This window comes from Cygnus atratus, chromosome 5 (genome assembly GCF_013377495.2).
Source record: "Cygnus atratus isolate AKBS03 ecotype Queensland, Australia chromosome 5, CAtr_DNAZoo_HiC_assembly, whole genome shotgun sequence".
NCBI classification, from domain to species: Eukaryota; Metazoa; Chordata; class Aves; order Anseriformes; family Anatidae; genus Cygnus; species Cygnus atratus.
In genome coordinates, this window is record NC_066366.1 from 51,125,681 (window position 1) to 51,148,307 (window position 22,627).

At 37.5% G+C, this 22,627-nt stretch overlaps 1 protein-coding gene across 2 annotated transcripts in view; it reads left to right on the forward strand.

Annotated features, from left to right (window-relative positions):
• Positions 1-9,428, forward strand: part of PAPOLA (poly(A) polymerase alpha) — a 43,169-nt gene extending 33,741 nt beyond the window's left edge. For both annotated transcript variants that reach the window (XM_035539462.2, XM_035539464.2), the window contains exons 19-22: positions 1,266-1,486; positions 1,878-1,943; positions 5,147-5,218; positions 7,277-9,428. In XM_035539462.2, coding sequence (XP_035395355.1) covers positions 1,266-1,486; positions 1,878-1,943; positions 5,147-5,218; positions 7,277-7,372 — 455 coding nt within the window. In that variant the 3' untranslated portion in view covers positions 7,373-9,428. The remainder of the gene's footprint in view (positions 1-1,265; positions 1,487-1,877; positions 1,944-5,146; positions 5,219-7,276) is intronic.
• The last annotated feature ends 13,199 nt before the right edge of the window (positions 9,429-22,627 follow it).

Consider the following 22,627-nt stretch of genomic DNA (forward strand, 5'->3'; position numbering starts at 1 on the left):
TATGTTGTTTCTGTTGATTTTTTTTTGTAATATGCTGTAACGTGTTTTCCTTGATATACAGATATTTTATAACTAAGATTTTTAAGACTCAGAAAATCATGGTGGAAGACTTTATGTAGCAATACTTGTTTATTCTTACGGATCTGTTTGCCATTCACACTAACAATAAAGTTTTCCATTGACCTAATACAGAGGATGTGTACAGGTCAGTCAGTCTAATGAGAAAAAAAAATACCCCTTACCTAAATCTGCAAGAGCAATTTTTGCATTTATTTTTACAAAGGCGTCTGGTGAAAACGTTTACCTAACAAAGTAGCTGACTTGCTGGAAGTTTAGCTGTATACATGGCACAAGTCAGAAATAGATACAGAAGGGGACGGACCAGTTAGCCTTTCAAGATGAAATCGCTCCTACTTCAGACATGTAGGATGTCTTGTTCTTTCCAGTTTTTTATCCTGTCCCAGGTGCATCAATATGAGTAAATGAGTTCATGAGCACTAAATGTAGTTTAAGTGGCATGACTGTTTTTGGATTTGGAAGCAAAAGTTTGTTCTTGCATTTTGATTAATGAAAAGCAATCACATGATGGTGGTTAGTGGGAAAAAAAAAATTGCAGTGTAACTTTTTTTTTCCTCATTCTGGGGCTGAGAAAAACATCCTGTGTGCACGTACTGGTTTCAGGTAGGCCTCAATTGATGGGGTATAGCTTTGTCACATGGAGCATTTTTCAAAAGTGTCTAGAGAATGTCAGATCTTTCTTGTGCTCCCTGATGACTTTATATCCATAATTGCATGCTTTGAGCCTGAGCAATGATAAACGTAAGGCTTGTGTTTTTTAAAAAAAAAAAAAAAAAAAAGGAAAAAAAAGGGAGCATCAGATTCCTCTTGGATTTGATTTAAGGCACTCTTAGTGCATTAAGTACAGAAATAATAAAACTTCTTTGGGTACCAAGTATAATATAGCTATATTAGCGCAAAGCTCCGTCTGGGCTACCATATACTCTGCTGTTTAGCAGGGGTAATTAGACCTAGCAGAGTGTCACTGACATGGCTATCCTGTGTCTGGTACGTGAATTCTCTTTCAGAAAGAAATTGAAATTAAACTGTGCTGTTCTAAATGAGATGCTTTTACTATTAATTGTACCGCTTCCTTGAAGCCTACTTGATAACAGTGGTTTTGAATAGCAACCCGAAACACCAGTGATTGAACTGAAATGTTTGTGAAACATAATCCTGCTGAAGCTTTTAAAATTATTTACCCATAGGTACTTCAAGTGAAAGCATTCCTCAAACTGCCACACAGCCAGCCATTTCTCCACCACCAAAGCCTACCATCTCCAGAGTTGTTTCCTCAGCACATCCAATAAATCCATCACCCAGAACTTCAGGAAATGTTGCAACAAAAACACCTAGCCCTGTCACAGCAGTGAAAAGGACATCTTCTCCTCATAAAGAAGAGTCTCCCAAGAAAATAAAAATTGAAGAGGTATTTGGGATTTTAAGATTATAACATAGCAGTGTCCAAAACTTTGAATATCCATTTCTGCTGCAGAGTGCTGATTCTCATATTCCAGGTTTCAAATATTTTGTTAAATAGTGTGTGCATGTCCTATCAGATTGCGTAGCTTCTTTATGTATTCAGCTTGCTTAGGTGTTAGTGTTGTTTTTATTACGCTGATACTCTTAATGTGCCACATTTACTGCATTAGCACAAATATATGCTAAATTCTTATCTTAAAAGCAATTTTTTGAGTATAACATGTTAATTCTTATAATTAATTCTGTCTGAAAACCCTTTGACCTCTTATTTTCTTGATGATTTTTTTACTTATGTTTTTATGTTTTTTAAATAGTTTTCATGTTTGCTTGCATTTCAGCAGGATGAAATAAGTGAAGATTCTAGCTGTATAGATCTGAATGAGCATGAAAAAATGGAAACTAAGGTATGTATGGCCAGACCATATAACGTCTATATTAATTTGGACTCCTTGTGAAAATTACTGGGCTTTTCTCCTATTTATCAGGAATGACTGATAGTGTTTGTAGATATAGTATAGACTCTCCACTAAAGACATCAAAATTATATGTTATTTTTCAAAGTGTATGTTAATGAATTGCAGTACGTTACTTGCCATCATTAGTTACTTGCTAACCTGAGCCCAAATCCATGGTTACAAAAGATAAGGATTTCTTTGGTCATTCACACCATAGCACAGCAAAAAAAAAAAAAAGTAACTTTTTTAGGTCAGAAATGTCTGTGTGTCTTGCTTCGCCTGCAGTCCAAATTCTATGTATGTTACTCAGTTAAAGAACACGTCCTATGCATTCCATTGGGATTTTTGCACTTTGGGCTGAGAATCCTGAAGCCAGGTGCTAACCTGCTCACTTCTTAGTTTTTGGGGAAAAAAAAAATTACATGGTAGTATGTAAAGTTTTTTCCAGTATAGAAATTATTTAATGAAGTTATATCAAAGCCTATTGAGACTTTCAGAGAACCAACCATGCCCCTCCAGTATATTGTAATTTAGTAGACAATATTTTTGCTTACTGGTAAGTGAAAAGGGTAATGGTATGTCCTTAGCCTTATTCAGCACTTACAGGACAACCAGGTGATCAGGCCCAGTCAGCATGAGTTTATCTAAGGCAGGTCCTGCTTCACAAACCTGGTCTCCTTCTATGACAAGGCAACATATGACAAGGTGACATACTCAGTGGATGAGGGGAAGGCTGTGGATGTTGTCTACCTAGACTTCAGTAGGGCTTTTGACACCCTTTCCCACACTATTCTCCTGGAGAAACTGGCTACTCTTTGTTGAGTTAAAAACTGGCTGGGTGGCCGGGACCAAAGAGTCTTAATGGAGTTAAATTCAGTTGGAGGCCGGTCACTAGCAGTGTCCCCCAGGGTTCAGTAATGGCCAGTTCTCTTCAATATCTTTATCAATGATCTGGGCAAGGGGATTGAGTGCACTCCTTGTAAGTTTAGACACCAGGTCGGGCAGGAGTGTTGATCTGCTGAAGGGTAGGAGGCTCTACAGAGGGATCTGGGCAGGTTGGACCGATGGGCTGAGGCCAACCGTATGAGGTTCATCAAGGCCTAGTGCTGGGTCCTGCACTTGGGGCACAGCAACCTCATGCAATGCTACAGGCTGGGGGAAGAGTGGCTGGAAAGCTGCCCATCAGAAAAGGCCTGGGGGTGTTGGTCGATAGCTGGCTGAATATGAGCCAGTGTGTTCAGATGGCCAGGAAGACCAACAGCATCCTGCTTCTATCAGGAATAGTGTGGCCAGCAGGACTGAGGAAGTGGTTATCCCTCCAGACTCAGCTCTGGTGAGGCTGCACTTCAAGTACTGTGTTCAGTTTTGGGCCCCTCACTACAGGAAGGACATCGAGGTGCTGGAGAGTGCCCAAAGAAGGGCAATGAAGCTGATAGAGGGTCTAGAGAACAAGCCTTATGAGGAATGGCTGAGGGAGCTGGGGTTGTTTAGCCTGGAGAAAAGGAGGCTCAGGGGAGACCTTATGATTGGGCTCTTCTCCCAAGCACCAATAAGGGGAAGACAAAGGAAAATGGCCTCAAGTCGTGCTAGGGGAGGTTTAGGTTGCATATTAGGAGAGATCTCTTTACTGAAAGAGTTGTGAGGCATTGGAAGAGGCTGCCCATGGAAGTGGTTGAGTCTCACCATCCCTGGAGAACTTTAAGAAATGTGTAGAAGTAGAACTTAGTAGCATGGTTTAGTGGTGGACTTGAGTGCTGGGTTCAAGGTTGGACCAGATGATCTTAGAGGTCTTTTCCAAACTGAATGATTCTATGATTCTGTAGAAGCTTATACTGTTTTTATTGGGCATGTCTTATTACTTTTGGAATACTGTGGAAAATACGCCACAAAATTAAAATATTTTGTAATGCTTAACTGCTTTGGTTCAGTTTCCCTGCGCTTCAGTGAGAAATCTTATGTAGCCACCTTGAAATCTCTTTGAACTCAAGACAGGTTAAGGCAGAAATGCATATAAGAATTTAATCCTAATGTCCAAAATAGATTCTCTGGATACAGATCACTATAAAAGATATAGGTAATCCTGTTAGCTTTTATTGTAGTTTCCTCTAAATCTTACGTCCTTGAACATGTATGGTAGGATGTGGACGAATGAACTTCTTAATTAATACAAAAATGCATTTAATGGAGAAAAACCATATATGTGGTTGATTCTGTGGTACAATTTTAAAAGGTTGTTTTCATTAAAAGGAGAGTGCCCCACTGTCCTGTTCTAGCCATTCAGACCTACTGTTTTACCTGAAAAACTGTCTCTGACATTCATCTGGTTATCCAGAAAGCTGATCCAACCCACTAAAGTAGCAGGAAAACTATTTTGGCAGAACAGTAAATTTAGCCTTATACTCCTTGTCAATTTGCACAGTAACAAATGCAAGCTGTTTGAATCTAAAACCAGAGTATTTACTTGCAAATCCACCCCCCCCCCCCCCCAAAAAAAAAAATTAGTGTCCATAATCCTTCTAGTTGAAAACTAGAAGCAAGGACAGGAAGATGATGTTCTGTGTAGGGACTTAGGATAATTGGGCACCTATTTGGTCTGTACTGCTCAGTATGTGTGGGCAGTTGCTGCTCCAAAATTAAAGTGATGAAGTTGATGTTCAGTTCTTGAAACAAGAGATGGTTTGTCCTGATCTTCAGCTGTTTATGAACATAGTTCAGTGACTTAAGCTTAGTTCCAAAGCACTGAAGTAGTTTACTTAATTCAAAGGAATGGAAAAGCAGTTGAATTTGCAAGAAATACAGTAATGTTTCACATGGTTGTCTTTGATAATACAACTTTAATGAGTTGAATGACGTGTAATCTTTTCCTGTAAGATTCTGCATAAAAGGCATAGGTGGTTAAACAAGCAGCAAATGAGAAGTGATGTATCTTGTGTTGATACTGAGTTCCTAGTGAGCAAAACATCCTTTAGTGTGGTGATTTCTGTATTGTAATAGAAGTGTGGGTATCAGTGTAGCAAGCACTGATACTTGCCTTTTTTACTTATGTTGTGTATATACAACTTCAGGCATTATGGTTAAGTAAGTTCAGTGTATGTAGCTTTAGAAGTACAAATGGTGTAACTGTGGTGCTTCTTTTTTTTTTTTTTTTTTAGGAGCAACTCGAGACAGAAGTGAATGTTAATTCCCAAACAGAAACTCTTCAGACAACTTTACAAGCTCCTCAGGTACTGGTTTTAAAACCTATGCATCTGTTTCTCTTGCTAATCTGTGCTGAAAATATAGAAGTTAAAATGAGTCCAGATGTTAAAAACAAAGAATTTATAATTTTTTAATATAAACCAATTGTATGGAAAGTTGCTTGTTGTTACTGTCATAATTTTTGTGTTTTAGATGGTCATTGATCTTATTGAATGTGCATTGTAGCTAAACATGTATGGCTTGCCATACAAACTGACCGAAGCTGGATTCGCTCTTCTGAATTGTGCCTTCAAAGTAAGGGGCTCAGTTTATTCCTTTGTGCTTTGCACATCACAGAATAATCCTTTCTAGCAAGGAAACAAATGCTTTAAATAGCTGCTGCTCAGATACCCTGGTAGAGGCTGAGAATTGTCTGAGATGTTAACTTCAGATCCTGATACTTGGTATGAAGGGGGAGAGAGCTGTTCTAACCTGATGACCCAGCTGTGTTGATTCACTGTAGGTGTTAGGAGTGTAAGGAGCATTCTGTGGCATTCTCTTAAACTTACGTCCCTAATATTGTAATCACTTCTAGAGAACATGTATTTAGTGGCATATTTAAACTTCTGTTATTGTCCTACTGATTAAAAGTTCACTGTCACAAAGCATTATGTGCATACTTTACTCATTAAACGATGTGTAAGAAACGTATTGATTGAAAATGGAGATGTATTGCAATAGTACTAATTGTATTGGTTATTAGGCTTTTTGAACCACATGAGCAGTACTGCATAAAGCTACCAAAATTGTTTAACAGAAACTGTGGATGTGATGTGGACGCTTAAAAGTACTTCAGGGAGATTAATTTCTTTAAAGATCTTATAGTGCATTCATTTTGCATAAAGTTTTGCAGCTTTTATGAATTGAGTAGTTATTACTGTAGCAAAAGTAATCTGGAAACTACAAAAGTGCAGCGGGCCTCTTCTGTCACCTTTCCAGTATTTTCATTGGCTTTTAGAGCACTGCTCATGTTGCAGGAGATGAAAACAATGTAGGTCAGCATGAACCAGACAGTGGGCTCCAGGGTGCAGTGGGGTGGGTGGGGAAGGTGGGATATCAAAGCTATTTTGCTCTGAATCTTTGTTGCATTGTGCTTTGCTGTCATATCAGTCAGTGTGTACTCAGCTAATTCCTTAATGAAACAATTAAGAGCGGTCATTTTAATGCAATTTTTCCCATGCGTAAAATTTACTTAATACTAATTTTGAACATCTATAATGTAGAACACTTTCCTGATAAATCATGGGAAGTAACGCATAATAACTGGGTTATTGTGATGTCAATATGGAGGAGTGGAGAATAAATACTTAAAACTTCAAAACAAAACAAAAGAACATGAAAATAGAGGCTTCCTAATCCTATGAGAAATTAATGAATTGTATTAAATATTGTATTCCTTTTCTGTGTTTTCCTTTATTTGTCAAACAGGATTTAATTCTTTTAAGTGAGACAAAAATGTTCAGATTATTTTTTCGGTGTGAAATTCTTATCCCTGTCATAAAGCAGTTCATCATACCTTTTCTTTGTTAATCTAAATCATTATGAAAAGTTAGAAGTCTGGCCATTAAGAATTTTTAAACAGGCACATTTTAAAAAAGATGCGTTTTGTGTAGGGAACAGCTTTTCATCATTCATCTGTAAAGGGGTGGGGCTTAACACTGAATTATTCAAAGCAGTCTTTAAATCTTAAACATGCTATCTGATGTACATGTCATTGGTTAAGTACTCTTATTATGTGGATGTTACGTTTTTATTATAATAAAGGTTTTTAGTAGGCTCAACTTTATCTGCATCACTTCCCAATTTCTTGCAGTTGTGGAAAAAGGAAATGTACACTATGAAAGAATTTTTTTTTTTAAATGGCTGTGTTGGCAAAGGAAATATCCTGCTTCTGTATTTATAGTTTATAATTATTCTTATTTTGGTGCATTCTTAATTACTCTTTTAAAGATTTGTTTTGAAAGTTAGTGCCAATTTCTACAATATTTTCCTTGTATTTTAACTTTGTAAATATACAAACCAAACTTCTTTTCTTTTCATTTCAGAAAACACCCAGTACAGACCTTTCAGATATCCCTGCTCTCCCTGCAAATCCTATTCCTGTTATCAAGAATTCAATAAAATTGAGATTGAACCGGTAAAAACAACCTCAGGGGTCCATAAACAATATCTGCCAACTCAACCTGTTGTCTTCTAATGCTAGAAAAAAAGGAGAACAGAGGGTGCAAGACTAGAACATGATCGGAAATGGATTTAGGTATATTTTGTGCACTTCCCTTTCTGGGCTAAAATCACCACTTGATTGGAAGTCCAGGTTAGTATGTGAAGCCAGGAGTACTATTAATGTGTTAGCAACAGTTGCATTAAATATTTCAAAGGATTACTGCCTTTAAAAACATGAACACTATTTGTAGCCATATTTGACATTCTGATTGAATTTGTTTGATGCATTGTTTCAAAATTGAGATAAAACTGGCATAAGAATCCCTCGAATGCACTTTTATGTACTTTTTTTATTGGAGTATGACTAATTTTAGATCTTCAGCTGATACACTTTCGTTTTATTGAAGAATCTCTTCAGTAGTAGTAATCAGCAAATTGGGTGACATTCTATGACATACTTTACATTAAAACAAAGTGTATAGTATAACTAGTTCAACTGCCATCAAGCAGCAGTAAGCCTTTAAAGAGGAATGTCCAATCTTGAGGTAATAAGACATATGTCAAGGAAGTAATTGGGAAGTTTTCAGTATTGGTGGGACATGGTTAAGATGTGGTCTACTTTTATTTATAGGATTGTTTTAAGGTGCATACAGATCATCAGTCAAACAGCAAATAAAATTTCCTTTGAGCTAATCAAACTCCTTATTTCCTTTTTGAACCCTTTATTGTATTTCTTGGGAAAAGCTTTTGCATTTAGTGTTGGGGTTTTTATTGCAGCTTGTATGCACCATAAAGGACAGTAGCTATACAAAACAAAAACAAGCCAGACCCTAATATTGTTTTTCCCCCCCCTTACATAATCACAATACCTTGTGGCCTGTAGGCACAAATTCAGAAGTTTGTCCCATCACTAAAGCGTTTAAGTAAATGTGTGCCTGTGAAATACAACACCTGTCTTGATGGCCTTCGAATCACTAAATATAAGATGATTTTTGTACACTCCATAAAAGTTCTGTATGCGTTAAAAAGGTTCAAATTTTAAATAAAAGCAAAAAGTTTTTTCCCAGAGGATTTTAACCTTTTTATTTTTAGATGGCTCATCGAAAATAGTTTTACATATTGAACAACATTGAATTTTTAAAAATCATATTTCTAGTAAGCACTTGACATCTAGTAAGCTCTCTTACTCCTATTTTTTGTTCTGTAGTCCTATCAAAAAGATAAGTAACTACTTTTTCTTTTGAACGAACTGAATCTCTCATGGCAAAGAACAACAGTATTTGAGGAACATGAGGGATATCAGCAGTAATACCAGATGTAGATAACAAACTTCATGTTACTATTACTTAGTCTGAAATACGTGGGATGTCAAATCATATTTCCCATACTTTGATTAGCATGTTTTATGAACTCCCTTCTCATTGTGCTCATCCTATTTACACGTGCATCTTTCATGTTAAAATTAAATTACTTACACTCTTCCCCTTATCCTTCTAAATTAATTCTCCAAAGTCAGAGTGTAGCTTATCTTTTACTTAGGCTGTGCAGTAACTGAAGGGTTTTTTTTGCCATTTGTCTAAGATGTCTAGTATACAATACTTCTCTTTTCCTTGCCCTGTGCAGCCTGCTGTTGTCCACCCCAAAAAGAAGGTTATATTAACAGTTGAAGTGTACAAGGTGTCTGTGTATTTTGTGTAGCTATGGAGTTTAGATCGAAATTGCCAGGCACAAATTTAGTCTTGTCATTTTGTTTACACATCAGAAAGTCTTTTTCATTTTATTAAACGTTTCATGTAACTGCACCCAAGTTTTGCCAAGCTGGAAACTTGGAACCTTTCTGTATAGTGACTTTTTAATTCTAGTTTTCATAACCTGGAGATCAGACTGTTGCTTTCGCATGATGTACGTAGTGTCTCATGACTGGAGTTTGCTTTGTTTTATAGTATCTGTACTCCTTGTATTTTTCAAGAGCTATTTTGTAAACAGATGATGTATTTCTCCATTGAAAACACAATAAAAAACAGCACAATCCCATTGTTGCCTGACTTTTCTGAATGTACAGAACTGGTTTTACTCTGAATTTATACTTGGCTCTTAAGTTTTCTGCTAATACACAATACGGTATGGCCTAGAAAAATAGGTCCATAAATAAATATTTTGTAAATAAGCATGATGTTAGATGTAGGAAGTAACACGTAGCAGGATGTTGAATTCTAGCCCGTGAAAGGGAAAGGTGGATTGTGCAGTGGGCTGGAGGTTGGAGGGGCGGAGTTTATTGCCAAAACACTTTAAGAGCATCCCTTCCTCACTTTCTGATTAGGACTTCATCATAACCTGATAATACAAGAAGAAATGTGCATACAATCTTGAGCTGTACTTATTTTCCTTAGAATTTTGAACTGTTAAAAGACTTCAACTGTCTTGGTATCTTACGCTTGCTTTTCTTGCAAGTGACTACTTCTTGTGTCAGCAGATGGCACTATTTCTCTTCTTGTCAGTTTAAGCTTGCCTTGAAATAAAAGTAAAAAATTACAAATAACTGTGCATCACTTGATTGATCTTTGTATCAGCATGAGCCCAATCCTCCAAATGCTTGATGTGAGTAACTTTAAGTAGCTCCCTTTTGACTAAAATTTCTTTAAATGCTAAAACCACTGATGATTACGGTCTTCATATTATAATTACCCTGCCTAAAACAATGGACCTTTGTGTTGTATATATTTTTCACAGCATGCAATTGCTTGTCTTGTTTCAAACAGATTCATCATCTTTATATCTTGCCCATCCTTTCTCCCTTTCATCACAGCTGATGTTATTTATGGCTTTAATTCCTCTTCTATTTTTTCCAACCAATAAAAATCTGAAAGTAGATGTACAGATTTCTGTTCAGTGCTTCTCCGGTTACTGGCAATAGGCTTCCACAAGTTTGTTCTCAGTTACCTGTCATGAACCTACGTGAAGTGGAGTAAGTACATTAACTCATGAAGATCTCCAAACGAGACATTGAAAATTACTGTTGTAGCCAAAATAATTAACATTAATAAGCCATAGTTCTAACAGATGGCTTTAGACATGCTGATTTGAATCAGACTTCTGAATTGATGAGTATCAGCTGAAATTGTGCTTCCTTGCTGTAGGTAGTGTCTTGGTGCATTGTTTTTCTTTTTTTGAAGGCAAATTTTTGATGCTGGTGGTACGTGTGAGTAGTAACTGAGTAGTAGTGACCATCAACTGATGGTAAGCTGATGGTTACCATATTTTGGTAAACATAGAGGTTCTCTCTCCTTAGAGAACCAATTTTAATCAACAATAAAAAGTTAAAACGGAGTTTCTCAGCTTCTAGAATAGTGGAAAATAAGAGTATTGCAAGAGTATGCTAGATACTACTGAAGCTACAATCTATGCCTAAATGCTAGAAAAACCTCCAGTGGTAAACGGGAGGCAGAATATGTTTATTTTTGTTGTTTTTGAAAGTTGCATGTGTTATGAAAGACAGTTCCATGTTAAAGTGATCCTGGGTGCCTTATGTAACTTTACAGACACGCTAGTCAAGTAGCTTGATCCCTGGCATCATTGTTGCTGGACAAAACTGTCACTTAAAAATGTGCAGGTCTTGACAGTACATTCATGAATGTCTATGAACAGCACATTAGTTATGTACTTGATGGATTCAATTTTTAAAGATTCCAATGTTCAAATTGGAAAAACATCAGTAATAAACCACTTTTTACTTTACTTGAAACATCTTAGTGGAATTAAGGGTCTGTTTAATAGAAATAAAGCATCTTGCATTTGTTGATAGAGGCAGATGCAGTTTGATACGTCTACAAAGTTCAAACTAATAATTTGAAATATCTACAAACATCAAACATCTGCTACTACCATCACCAAAAGAATGCAAACTTTGATATCAAACTTCAGAGGGCACATTTTATTATGAAAAAGATAATAGAATGAACCACTGCTGCATGTCCCATCTGTTTTTTGGATATTTAAGCTCTAATGATTTTTTTTTTAAGAAAGCTTTGGCATATTTCTATTGTTCTGACTAAATTCTGGAATGCTATATTTAGCAGTGGTGTTTTTTATCCTTCCACGCATAGTAACTGGTTGATTTATTATTCAGCATGTCTTTTTTTTTTTTTTAAATGACCTCAGTTATATGACTTCTTTATTGTAGTGGAATGTTTAATTAAACTGTTAATGTGACTGTCCTGCATACCTTATTCAATTTTTACCTCGCAAGCTGTAACGGTACTGAGTTTAGAGAAGTCAAATTTAACAGGTTCCTAATAGGTGGAGGAGGGGGGGAAGAAAACAACAAACAAACAAAAAACTTAATGGTATATGCAGATATTATCAAGCTTGGTTTTGAGGTCAATTTCTGTCTTTGAATAAGAACTTGAACGCAGGCAATAATAGGAAAGGATAAAGAGGAAAATTACTCTTGATGCATGGTTATAAAAACTCCAACTTGTTGGCTAAATAAAGCTGCATTTATTTATTTAACTTGAGAAAATAGCCAATGCATTTAAACTGCCCAATAATAACTATGGCCCACACGGATACCGGACACCTTACGAGTTCAAATGTCTCGTCTGTCTTACTTGCAAGCTAGCATGTCTTTAGGAATGCATTTTATGTTCATCTTTTCAAAAGCAAATTTCTTAAATAACGTTATTTAAGTAAATGTTTTACATGCTTAAAAATCTACACTTAAATTCGAACTTTTCAGTTCATCTAAGATTATTTCTGTGATGTTTGCTTCCCTTAATGATAATATACTAACCTGAAGCAGATAAAATTAAAGTTGAATGGAATGTTTGGTCACGTACCCGTCACTGATGAAACATTTCAAATGGTGTAAAATAGGACTGGGAGAGGGGAGCTTGATGTTTCGGAACTAATTTGTCTTTTCCACCCTTCCTACCTTACCCAATAGAGAAACTTGTGTGTGTGTATATTTTTATTTATTTATTTTAAAGTAAATACAATAAACATGATGCTTCTTGAAACGGCATATGAGAGTTTTGAGCTGCAGCTTCTGCTTCAGATTTACTGAAACCTTGCCCTGCGTGGTGTCTGGTGCTGTGTGCCTTCCAGAAATCTGGCATGCGCGTTGTCCTTGTTTGCATTCTCAGTCTGCAGTGGAGCTGTTAATAAAGAGATTGATGATAAAGTTGTCGAAAAGAGACAGTTGGACAGGACTGCTCGCCATGAGTGACAGAGGGCATGCTCTGCCTTCACAGCCAAGAACGTTGCCCCCAGCAGAGAGCTGGCCATGCCTGGACGCTGTGCCAAGACTGTTCAGTGCGTGGCGAGAGGAGTCTGCAGCTTATACGAAGAATTTCTATTAGATTTTCAGCTTGCACTCTTAAAGTAAGATTTCCTTTATTTAGGATCTTCAGACAATTTCTTTTTTAAACTATGGCATGGAGAACAAATGCAGCTTCAACAGTGGTATAAAGGGTAATGCAGATAAGTTGAAATTTTTGTGAATGATCTGTTAGTAGGGCTTTTGAAATGTTTCATTGTGGACTGGTTCAATGATGTGAAACAGAGATCCCTTGTTCTTAAAAACAACATTTTTTTAATGGGGAATAAATGCATTATTCATCTACTTGATATAGATATTAGCTTCTGTAGGAATCTCCCTGCCAAGATGTCATAAACTTGATTCAACTCAGTCACATGGCTGGAATAAGAGAAGACCGGAATGATGGATGGAAGCATTCATTGTCTCAGCGACAGTTTATCATGTATAATTTTTATCCATCACAACGTAAGAAACAGTAAGACTGACAAAACACTTGATAGTTTGGGCCATCTGCTCATGCAGGATATTAGAGTTATTAGTGATTGTTCCTACTGTTTCTTATCTTCATCTAGAACAGTGTGTGGATTTTCTATACACTAATGATCGCTCTGACCACTAAATATAATTTCTCATCTAGGAGTATTTTTTCCCCTCATGCTATCTAGTCTGTAGGTAGTGAGAAAGATTCTTACAACTCTGAACAAGAGCAAGGATTTAAAAATCAGTTTCAATAGCCCACTTTTTTGTTTTGCTTTTGAATGTATTTACAAGAGAAAGATTAATCATTTCCATCTGATGACATTTTAAGTGGTGGTAGATCATTTTCTGTGGATTAACTTTGCTGTGGATAAATTTTTGCAGAGCTATTCCCTCAGGACATCCTGTTAACGGAATTTGTTTATTTTTTTTTTAACTGGATTGAAATATGTAGTGGTTTACCAATTAATCTACAAATCCTTTATATATATTGTCATTCCTAAAATAAATAAATAAAAGGATCCTTTTCTGTAATTCTTTGACTTACCTGGATATAAAACCGTATTTTATAGTAATTGCTGGGAATAACCAAATGTTGAATTGTTTAACGTGCTTCCAGTAGTTGATACAAGTACAAAGAATTTCTTAAGTTTTAAATTTTGCATCTTGACAGCCTTTTTTCTTTTTGTTCATTTTTTTTAATAAAATCACAAATTTTAAGTTTGTTTTATGAAAATGCAGGTTTAATTCTGGAGAATCTCAACTATGTAATGTAACTTTTTTTTTAATGTAGGGATATAAGCTAACTCTTGCATTGGTTTGCTTTGAAGGTGTAAGAATTGATTCGTAGTCTCAGTAGTGCTGCTCTGAATAGGACCTGTCTAGCCAGAAGCACACCAGATGTTCTGTCTTTGCAGATAAAGTCAAAACAGCAAGTTTGATCTAGTACCATTAGGACTTCTTTTTTTTTTTTTTTTTAGCATAAAGAATACTTTTACATTTGGTTTACTGTAGGCTGTATTTTTAAAAATGCATGGATGTCACCAAAAAGAGTTGCTTTTCCTTTCCAGCCCATTAGTTTTTCAAAGATGTTAAGAACATCCATTATAAAAGTAGGCTTCTAGTTTTGTTTGTAATAGGGATAACTTTACATTTTATTACTATTTGATGTTCTGGTATGCTAAATTTTTAGATTACTTCAAATTACTCATTTTTACTTTCAGCAGGAACAGTTGTGTACAACTGAATCCAGCATCGCTAGCCTTAATGAAAGTAAAAACATTTTTGAACAATTGTGGGAGTGTTATCCATGCTTGTGCATTCCACCAGCATTGCAAGGCATCAGCCTCTCTTCAGCTGTAACAAGTTATTTTGGTACTGTAGGAAGTTTCTTGTTCTTATAAAATAACGTTTTACTCCCCCTTCGAATTTAAAGGGATCGTAGTCATTATTTCAAAGTTGCTTTAATGTGCATATATAAGAAAAAATAATAGGTAACATGTAAGCAGACAAACCTCACTATAACTTGTCGCTGTGATATGGAGCAGTTTGTTAGAATGGCTGGCTCACAGCAAGGTCAGGCCCGAATTCTAATCTTGACTTGCTTGTGCATACATGACCTTGACTGGGCTATTGACTCTTTGCTTCAACCTTCTTGTGTACGAAATGAGATTAGTGATTATCAGACATTTCACAAATACCGGTTGTTAACATTCAAGAGTTTGAAAATGTCTTGGAATTCTCATATAGAAGACGCTTTAAAATTATTCCACTGGATTTTACTGTAAGCATGAATCACACACCACTTGAAACTCATATACTAGTTTTCCAGTCTTGGGTTTGTATCAGATATACCGTCTTTATATCCAGCTGTAAATTAGTTCTAAGGGCATCATATGAAAGAGGAAGGTACCTATTGACATGCTGTTAGAACAGTCTTCTAGTAGAGGAAAACAACAGCATTGGGCAATTTGATGCTTTCTTTATTTAGAAATAAGTCTATAAGTCTTTCTTTGGAAATATTTAGTCTTATTTTAATATATATTTTTATATAAACACGCAGACAAACGTGGTAGTTCTCCCCCTGTGAAAAAGATCCTAAAAGCTGTAGGCCTGTTTTCTGCTCTGACTACCAGCTATTTAATCACGTCTTCCTATTTCTATTTGCTTATATATGGTCCACAAACTTTGTAGTTCACTGACACATTGGTACAGTGCATCTTTTTTGGTGTAGAATATTAAGTATAGCATATCTGAAAAAAAAATTTGAGCTTCTGGCACTGCAAACTAATGTTACAGATTTGTGGTCTATCACACCTTGTTAAAAAGGGGATGTGATGAAGTTGTCTTTGGAAGACTGGCTTCTTTTTTTGTTTATTATTTCCAAATTTTTCTAGTTTTCCAGTCTCCATTTGTTTTCATTTGGGAGCTTATCTGAAAATAAGGGAAGACACAGTTGCATGAGTGAGGCTGTTCATGGTTTGCATTTGGGTTCTTCACAACAGTAAGGTTCAAGGGGCTTAATTCTTAATGAAAAAAAATTACTTTTGAAGTTCAATTTACATAGTAAATGGAAAAATAACCTACTTCTAATTTTGTCTTGACATAAAATTCTTTTTCATGTAGTATGAGAATTCTAGATTTAAAAAAAAGGTATTTTCATTTTACAACGTAGCAGAAGAGTGCCTTGTTCCTCCCGTGCTTACTTGGTTTATAGAAGATGGTCTAAGCAAATTGTGGAATGTCAAATGTATCACCTTTTGAGGGTCAGCCTATGCAACATGACGGAATAAAGACTGAAGTAACATGGACCCTGTAACTGTGATTTTGACAACTACTTATAAAGTGACTTATTTCATACAAAAACAAGTGTCTGTATGCCAGGGAACAGGATATGTCCTATGGTGATCCCAATTGCACTAAGATCTTCTCGATACCTTTCAATTTTTTTTCTAGTTTAATTCCAATACTCTTCTAAGAAATCCTGTTTTAAAATAACTCTTTCTACTTTCTTCTACCTGAAGGAGTGAACTGAGGCAGCAAAAACTAAACCTAAGTGGGAAGATGTTACATTAATGTCTGCTATGCTGAATGCTCACCAGTAATGCTTTGACTGCTATCCACAGCTGTTACCTGAGCATGTCTCTCAAAGGCTCCTCAAAGTATTTAAGGCTTGGCCTCATGTCTTCCTCTTTAGCTGTATTTTTGTTGGACAGGATCAATGAGTTCAGCGCTGCTGCATAAGCACACTTAAATCTCTTGTCTCTGAGAGACAGGTTGTACTCAAAAACCAAAGGGTGAGCTAGGCTTGTTGTGGGGTGGGCAGGGGATATGACGTAGTATCAAGCAAATCCATCTTCAGCTGGCCTGGTCCTGTCTGGAAGCCAAGGCTACTCATCACCAGGCTGGGAGGAAAATAATGAGAACAGTGTCTTCTGATGGGCATCCCGTCAGCCAAGGAATAGAGTTTACTAGGGATTTGGAGTTATTCCTAATTTGTTAGTGCAGAGGTTAATAGTAGTGACCTAGATGCTATAGCACTAAGATCCCTAGGGAGAGGAAAGTCTCTTATTTATTTAGGCACTGGTTATGTGCTTGCAGATATTAAATTCAAGCTCTTCCTCATAAAACAGTCAAAGGAAGATGCTTCCCAGTGCCCATTGATCAAAAAATTACAGTATATAAAAATGTTAACTCAAACCCTATGTATATGCTGCTAACTGCCACTGGGAATTTTTCTGTAGTATATTGAAGCACTCTGGAGGAAGGACTTTTTTTGTGTGTGTTGAACTCCAAGCATAATAATATACATCTTCCCAATAGTTTTTCTAAACCTTCTTAACTGTTTTCAGATCTATCGGTTGTGGTGACTGGTTCTGTACGCAGTGGAATATGTATGAGACCTTATTTAAACAGCCGGGTATATTTCCACTGATAAACTAGGAACTGAAATATGGACAATGCTGATAGGAGAAGCCGTTTGTCCAATTGACTCTCCTGGCACCCATCCATTTTTTCCTCATCGACTTTGTAATATTTTGGACTTGCACGAGAACCTTTCATCTGATGACCTCAAAGCTTTTTGCAAACATTAATTAAGCCTCTTGGTGCCCCTGTGAGCTAAATACACACAGTAGTTGCATTTCGGATGGGTAAACGAAGATCCAAAGTAGTTGTCTTCCCAAGGTCGCCCAGTAATTCAACAATTAAGAGGGACATCTCCAAGAATTTACAAATCAAATTCTGCAGGAGAAGTAATATTTTATGTGCACTATAGTGGTCCAGGAATAAGCACCTCTTGTTCTGACGATGCACGTGACAAAGCACTTTGTGGCAAGCATTTTGTAGTCTGCTGCGGGGAGATAGGTGATGAGGGCAAATGTGTGAACGCAGCTCAGTTTAACAACTATTTTGTTTCCCAGTTGATGATTCTCTTGCTTATTGTTTCTGCCTATTGTATTCTTTCCATTTCTGGTGTAGGAAGGACGTAGCTTAAATCTGGAGTTGGCAAATGGGAGAAAGCTGATTACTTTTTCAAAGAACTGATCACAAATAGAGTTCTACCTTCATGTATATTATTTTTCTTAAAGGTTTGGTTAGGAAGTAAGAAATAATATTGTACACATGCTTGTTCTATCATATCTGTATTTTGTCTATTGCTTTTCACTTTCTTTTTACATTTGGCAAAATATGTAGATTGATACCCCATTAAATGCAGCTGTTTCCAGTCTGGCATTCAAATGGAACATGGAACATAGCACAGTAATGATAAGAAACCATCAGCTCAATAATGTCCTCATCAAATGCTGTCTGATTTGACCTTACACTACCTTGCTTACCTCAGAAGCGCACCCTGAGATTTTGGTGCCCTTGTTTTGTTGGGGAAAAGAATTAATCCAAATCAGAACCAGAAAGCACGTTATAGGAACCATCTTGCAGAGTGGAGAAAAGTTGAACAAGTTGAATGCAAGAAGATTGTAATACATTTTTTTTTTATCAATTCCAGTTCTTAGCTAGCTTTCTATTTTTTTCCTACCACGCAAATATAATATTTATCAGTCTAATTTTAAAAATTCCTGTTTGAAGTTCTAAGTATCTGCAGAAATGTCTGTGAAATATATCTAATGTTCATTGTCTGTATCTAATTTAGAAATTTTATAATTTGAAGTGCATGTTTAGTCAACCCTACATGAAAGAAAAATCTTTATAAAGATGTCTCATGTATGTTATTCTAATTTGTTGGGGAAAATCCTGAAAAAGAGATGAGTTTTGCATCATGATATCAATTTCAACACACGCAGATCCTGTCAGATTTGAGTGTTAGACAAAGCAACTTCTAAAGATGAGCGATGGCTTCAATAGCCTGCCTCCTGTCCAAACCACTGAGATACGCTGCAACTTTCAGAAGAGTTCCCAGCACTTGCAAGATGCCTGGGTGTTTTACATTTGCGTGCCCAGCACCCTGGCAGCCACAGTGAGCCTAACGCTGAGAACCACCAGGCCTGGAAGAAGCTTTGCTGGTTGTGTCCGCAGCAACGCTACAAGGACTGTACGATGCGTGTAATATATGGAATTAGGTCTCATCCTGTGGACACAGGACCAGGATGTGTGCAGTGCATCTGAGCGCGCATCTCCTCCTTTGTAACAGCTCCATTCACAGCCAGCACTGACGTGTGCTCCCTTCTTCAGTGCATTGCATCTCATTAGCAGTCTCTTTCCGTGGAGTGTAAGAAACTCCTTTTGACCGGGGCATGTTGTTTACTTCCAAACCTGTGTACAGCTGGCATAAATCCCTCCAGGCTGTGGTCAGAGCTGGAAGTTGGCCATTAATACAGGCTTCTTCTTTGTCATGATATAGACTTAAAGAAAAGAAAGCAGGTGCCCTCCTGGCATTTTATAAAGAGTCATTCATGAATACAAGATACTGCATTTTGCATATTAGTGTGAGTGCCAATATAAACCCAGCTGTGTGCAAAATAAAGTGAAATATGTATTTCAAAAACTAGGCCACAGCTTTTCTATGGTGCAATCTGAAAGCATTTGAATCAACTTTGCATATGCATAGCCTTTTCTTTTAAAATTATATTTTTCCTTTTTTTTTTTTTTTTTAAAAATGTGGTGATTTTGTAACACTTTTCCCAAGGTGATAAGACAATAACAGGAACACAAGCTGAGGAAAACCCAGGCAGATGCCACAAAATGCATCTTAAAAATGTACCTCTGCAGCAATTTTCCATTCTCTTCTCTGGTCCCAGACGGTAGCCCTCTTCTTGCTTTGAGCTGGGATTGTCTTCCACATGCAACTGTTTTGGAGAAGGCCATCAATAATTTTTCTTGGGATTTTGGTACACTTTAGATCAACCTCCACAAAGCTAAATGTTCTTTAGTACTGTTATACAATTCTACAGGTGGAAAAATGTGGATATGAGGGTTCACAGTATAACGCCACTAGTGCTGGGTGGTCATCTTCTTGCTGAGGGGAGGACAAAGAGGGGACGTGGGGGTATGGCGACAGCAGGAGAGAAGCCTTGGGTCTATGGTGGAGTTACACAGCACAGCAGGTGGCACCTACCAGTCTGATAACATCAGCAGGCCTTTGTCGTGGGGCCTAGGTGTCCATTTTTTTAAAAATTTTTTATTTTATTTTTTTTGGTCTGTTGGTGATTAAATTCAAGATGTGGTGAAGGAAATGCTCATTTCCCAGTAGTTACAGGAGGCATGTGGTTGTGAGATGTTACAAGCCTTTTCCTTGTGCCAACTGTGGCATTTTCCACAAATAAACTGGCTTCTCATTGCTCAGGTCCTGCGATACCCTGCTCCAATGTCAAGAAAAATAGGTGAAATGAGGAATATAGAGAAGAAAATTTTCTCCCTTGGTCTGTTAGGCCTGGAGTTTGCTCACAAATAAACCCAGGGAGCTGGAAGAGGTCATTTATGTAGGGAACTCGGGGCCCTGCTGCCCAGGCCCCGCTGTGGGACCTGCAGGCTCGGGGCTGTCGCGACCTGCATGTGGCTGTATGGATGCCACTGAGGGGACGTTCCGGGCCGGGGGTCTGTGGGCAGGCACCAACTCCCACAGGGGAACTGTGCCAGGGTCAGCTGAGAGACGAAACAGGTGTTTTTCCTGTTTGTCCCTGCCTGTCACCTGCCGTCTCCGTGCAGGCCAGGGACACGAGGGGCCGTTGCCGAGGCCAGGCCTGGTCACAGAGCCTGGCCGTGAAGCAAAGCGAGAGCGCTCTGCCTTCATACCGGCAGCTCCCCGGGGTGCTGGGCGCTACGCCCCAGGGTCACAAAGGGACTCAGTGGTGCAGCAGGAACCTCCGTGCCACATGCTGGCCTTCCCAGTTCTGTAATCCAACCGGCAGGTGACACTACCTTCTTTTTTGCACGCATCTCTTAAACCCGGTGATGGATCCATCTGCATTTGCATGCAGTTAAAAAGACCGATCTGGTGACAACTCACTTTTCTGCAGCGAATTGACTGACAGCGTGTGGCACTGACACAACCAGGACTTTAAAACCATGTATGGGCTTGTGAAAGGAAGGTGGGGGGGTTCAAGATGCACCAATAACAGACATTAACTAATGCAGGGCTCTCTCTATCTGATTAAGTTTGATCTAGGGTGAGCAGTGCTTTGTTTTGGCAGGATTCTTTGTTTTTTTTGCTAACAGGTGCTTGGCTTTAACAATATTCTTTTGCTGTTTGGTTCTGGTAGATTTAATAGCATAGTTGCTAAATTGAGTTTAGATAGCTTATCCTGTGTATATTTAGAGATAAGAAGTTCATTTAGGGATTAGGGAATGCTTCTTGTATATGCACCATTAAGCATACCACATCTGCTACTCAACTAGCAATCAGCAGAATATTGACAAAAGTTATAAAGAAATCTTTTTGTTCATTAGAACAAATTTATACGCAAGGTTCTAGATGTTTACCTGACAGAAGAAGTAGCTCCAAGAGCCATAAAGTAAATCCAAATTCATATTGGGCTTGGGTGAAATATGGGTACTGATCTCAGAATATGTTGTGGTGGAAGTAGGTCAAAATAATAGAAGATTAATAGAAACAAAAAAGAAACGAAAAAAGAATATATTACAGTGAAGTAACAGATTTACCTTTTAGTTGCATTTTCTGCTTTTGAAAGAGAGAGGAGCTTGTCTTTTAGCATATGGGAGGAAGCTGAACAAACAGTAAGTTGCGAGAAAAAAAAGAAAAGGAAAAACTAAAATATAGATTTTCAGATATTATTTTAGCCAGAGAGTCGGGCCTCTCAAAGTAACTCTCAGAGCAATAATCAAAACACAACACTTTTTCTTTAGCGAAGAAAAAAGGGGGGGGGGGGGGAACAAAATAATTCCTGGACCGTCTGGGAGAGAAGGGGAACAGTGACCATGTTACTGACACTCACCAGCTGGTAACCAAAAACAAGGAGGGAGCAGCGAGAATGAAGGGGAGTCATCAAGATTGTCGGGTTATCTAGTCCTTATTCATACCAAATGTAACACTTTATATTGCAATTAAGGGAAAAGTGATTAAATCTTTGAAACGTGGAGATGAGCCTTTCAGACACGCAGGTGGTTCTTCTGAAATGCCTGTTTGTGGAGGAGAGATCTGTGTGTATGTATATGCATGGGCAGCTAGACTCCCACCAAGCAGCTTAAGGAAGCTTTTCTGGGCTATTTATATACTTTATGGCAGGCTGTTTGCTTTATATGAAGAAAAGCTGATTCGTGCTGGTGTGGAAGCTGATTGTGCTGCCAATGGGAGAGGCAAATTTTAGGTACACGAGGATAATTAAGCAGGAGATATGTATGGCTGGAACAACACGATTCAAAAATATGGATGTATTTTTCTAAATGAGATGTTTGCATGTTAGTGTGTGGGGCTTGACTGCAGGTGTCACTGTTAGATCTAAAATAATGGTTTCTTTCTGACTACTGCTGTCACAATAGACTCTTATTTCCTACGAAAGTCACACTTCTGGTAGTAATGTAAAATCCAGGAAATGTGTAGTAAACTATAATCAATTCTAACTACGTGTGTGCATCTGTGTGCATGCATGTGCTTATATCTGTACTGAAGGTGCACATATATTTTAGGTGTGCATCTCTGCATGCATTTGCCCCATCAAGAATTAACTCAGCACCTTTACAATAAACTCAAACACCTCTACAGATTAGGCTTGCAACTTTTACTCCGAATGTTTTGAAATCCTCCCTTGCTTTGGGATGGGTATTTAACTTCCAATGACCCTTAGCAAAGTGGTGATGCAATCTTTAATACAGCTGTAGAAAGTATAAGCAACAACATGGGGATTTGATAGTGAGTATCTGAAATTGTTTACAGTGATTTGCAATAGCCCAGTAATTCCATTCCATTCTCTGTAAATGACTTTGCTTGGCTTTTTTGTCGTTGTTGTTTATTTTGTTTTTGGTTTTG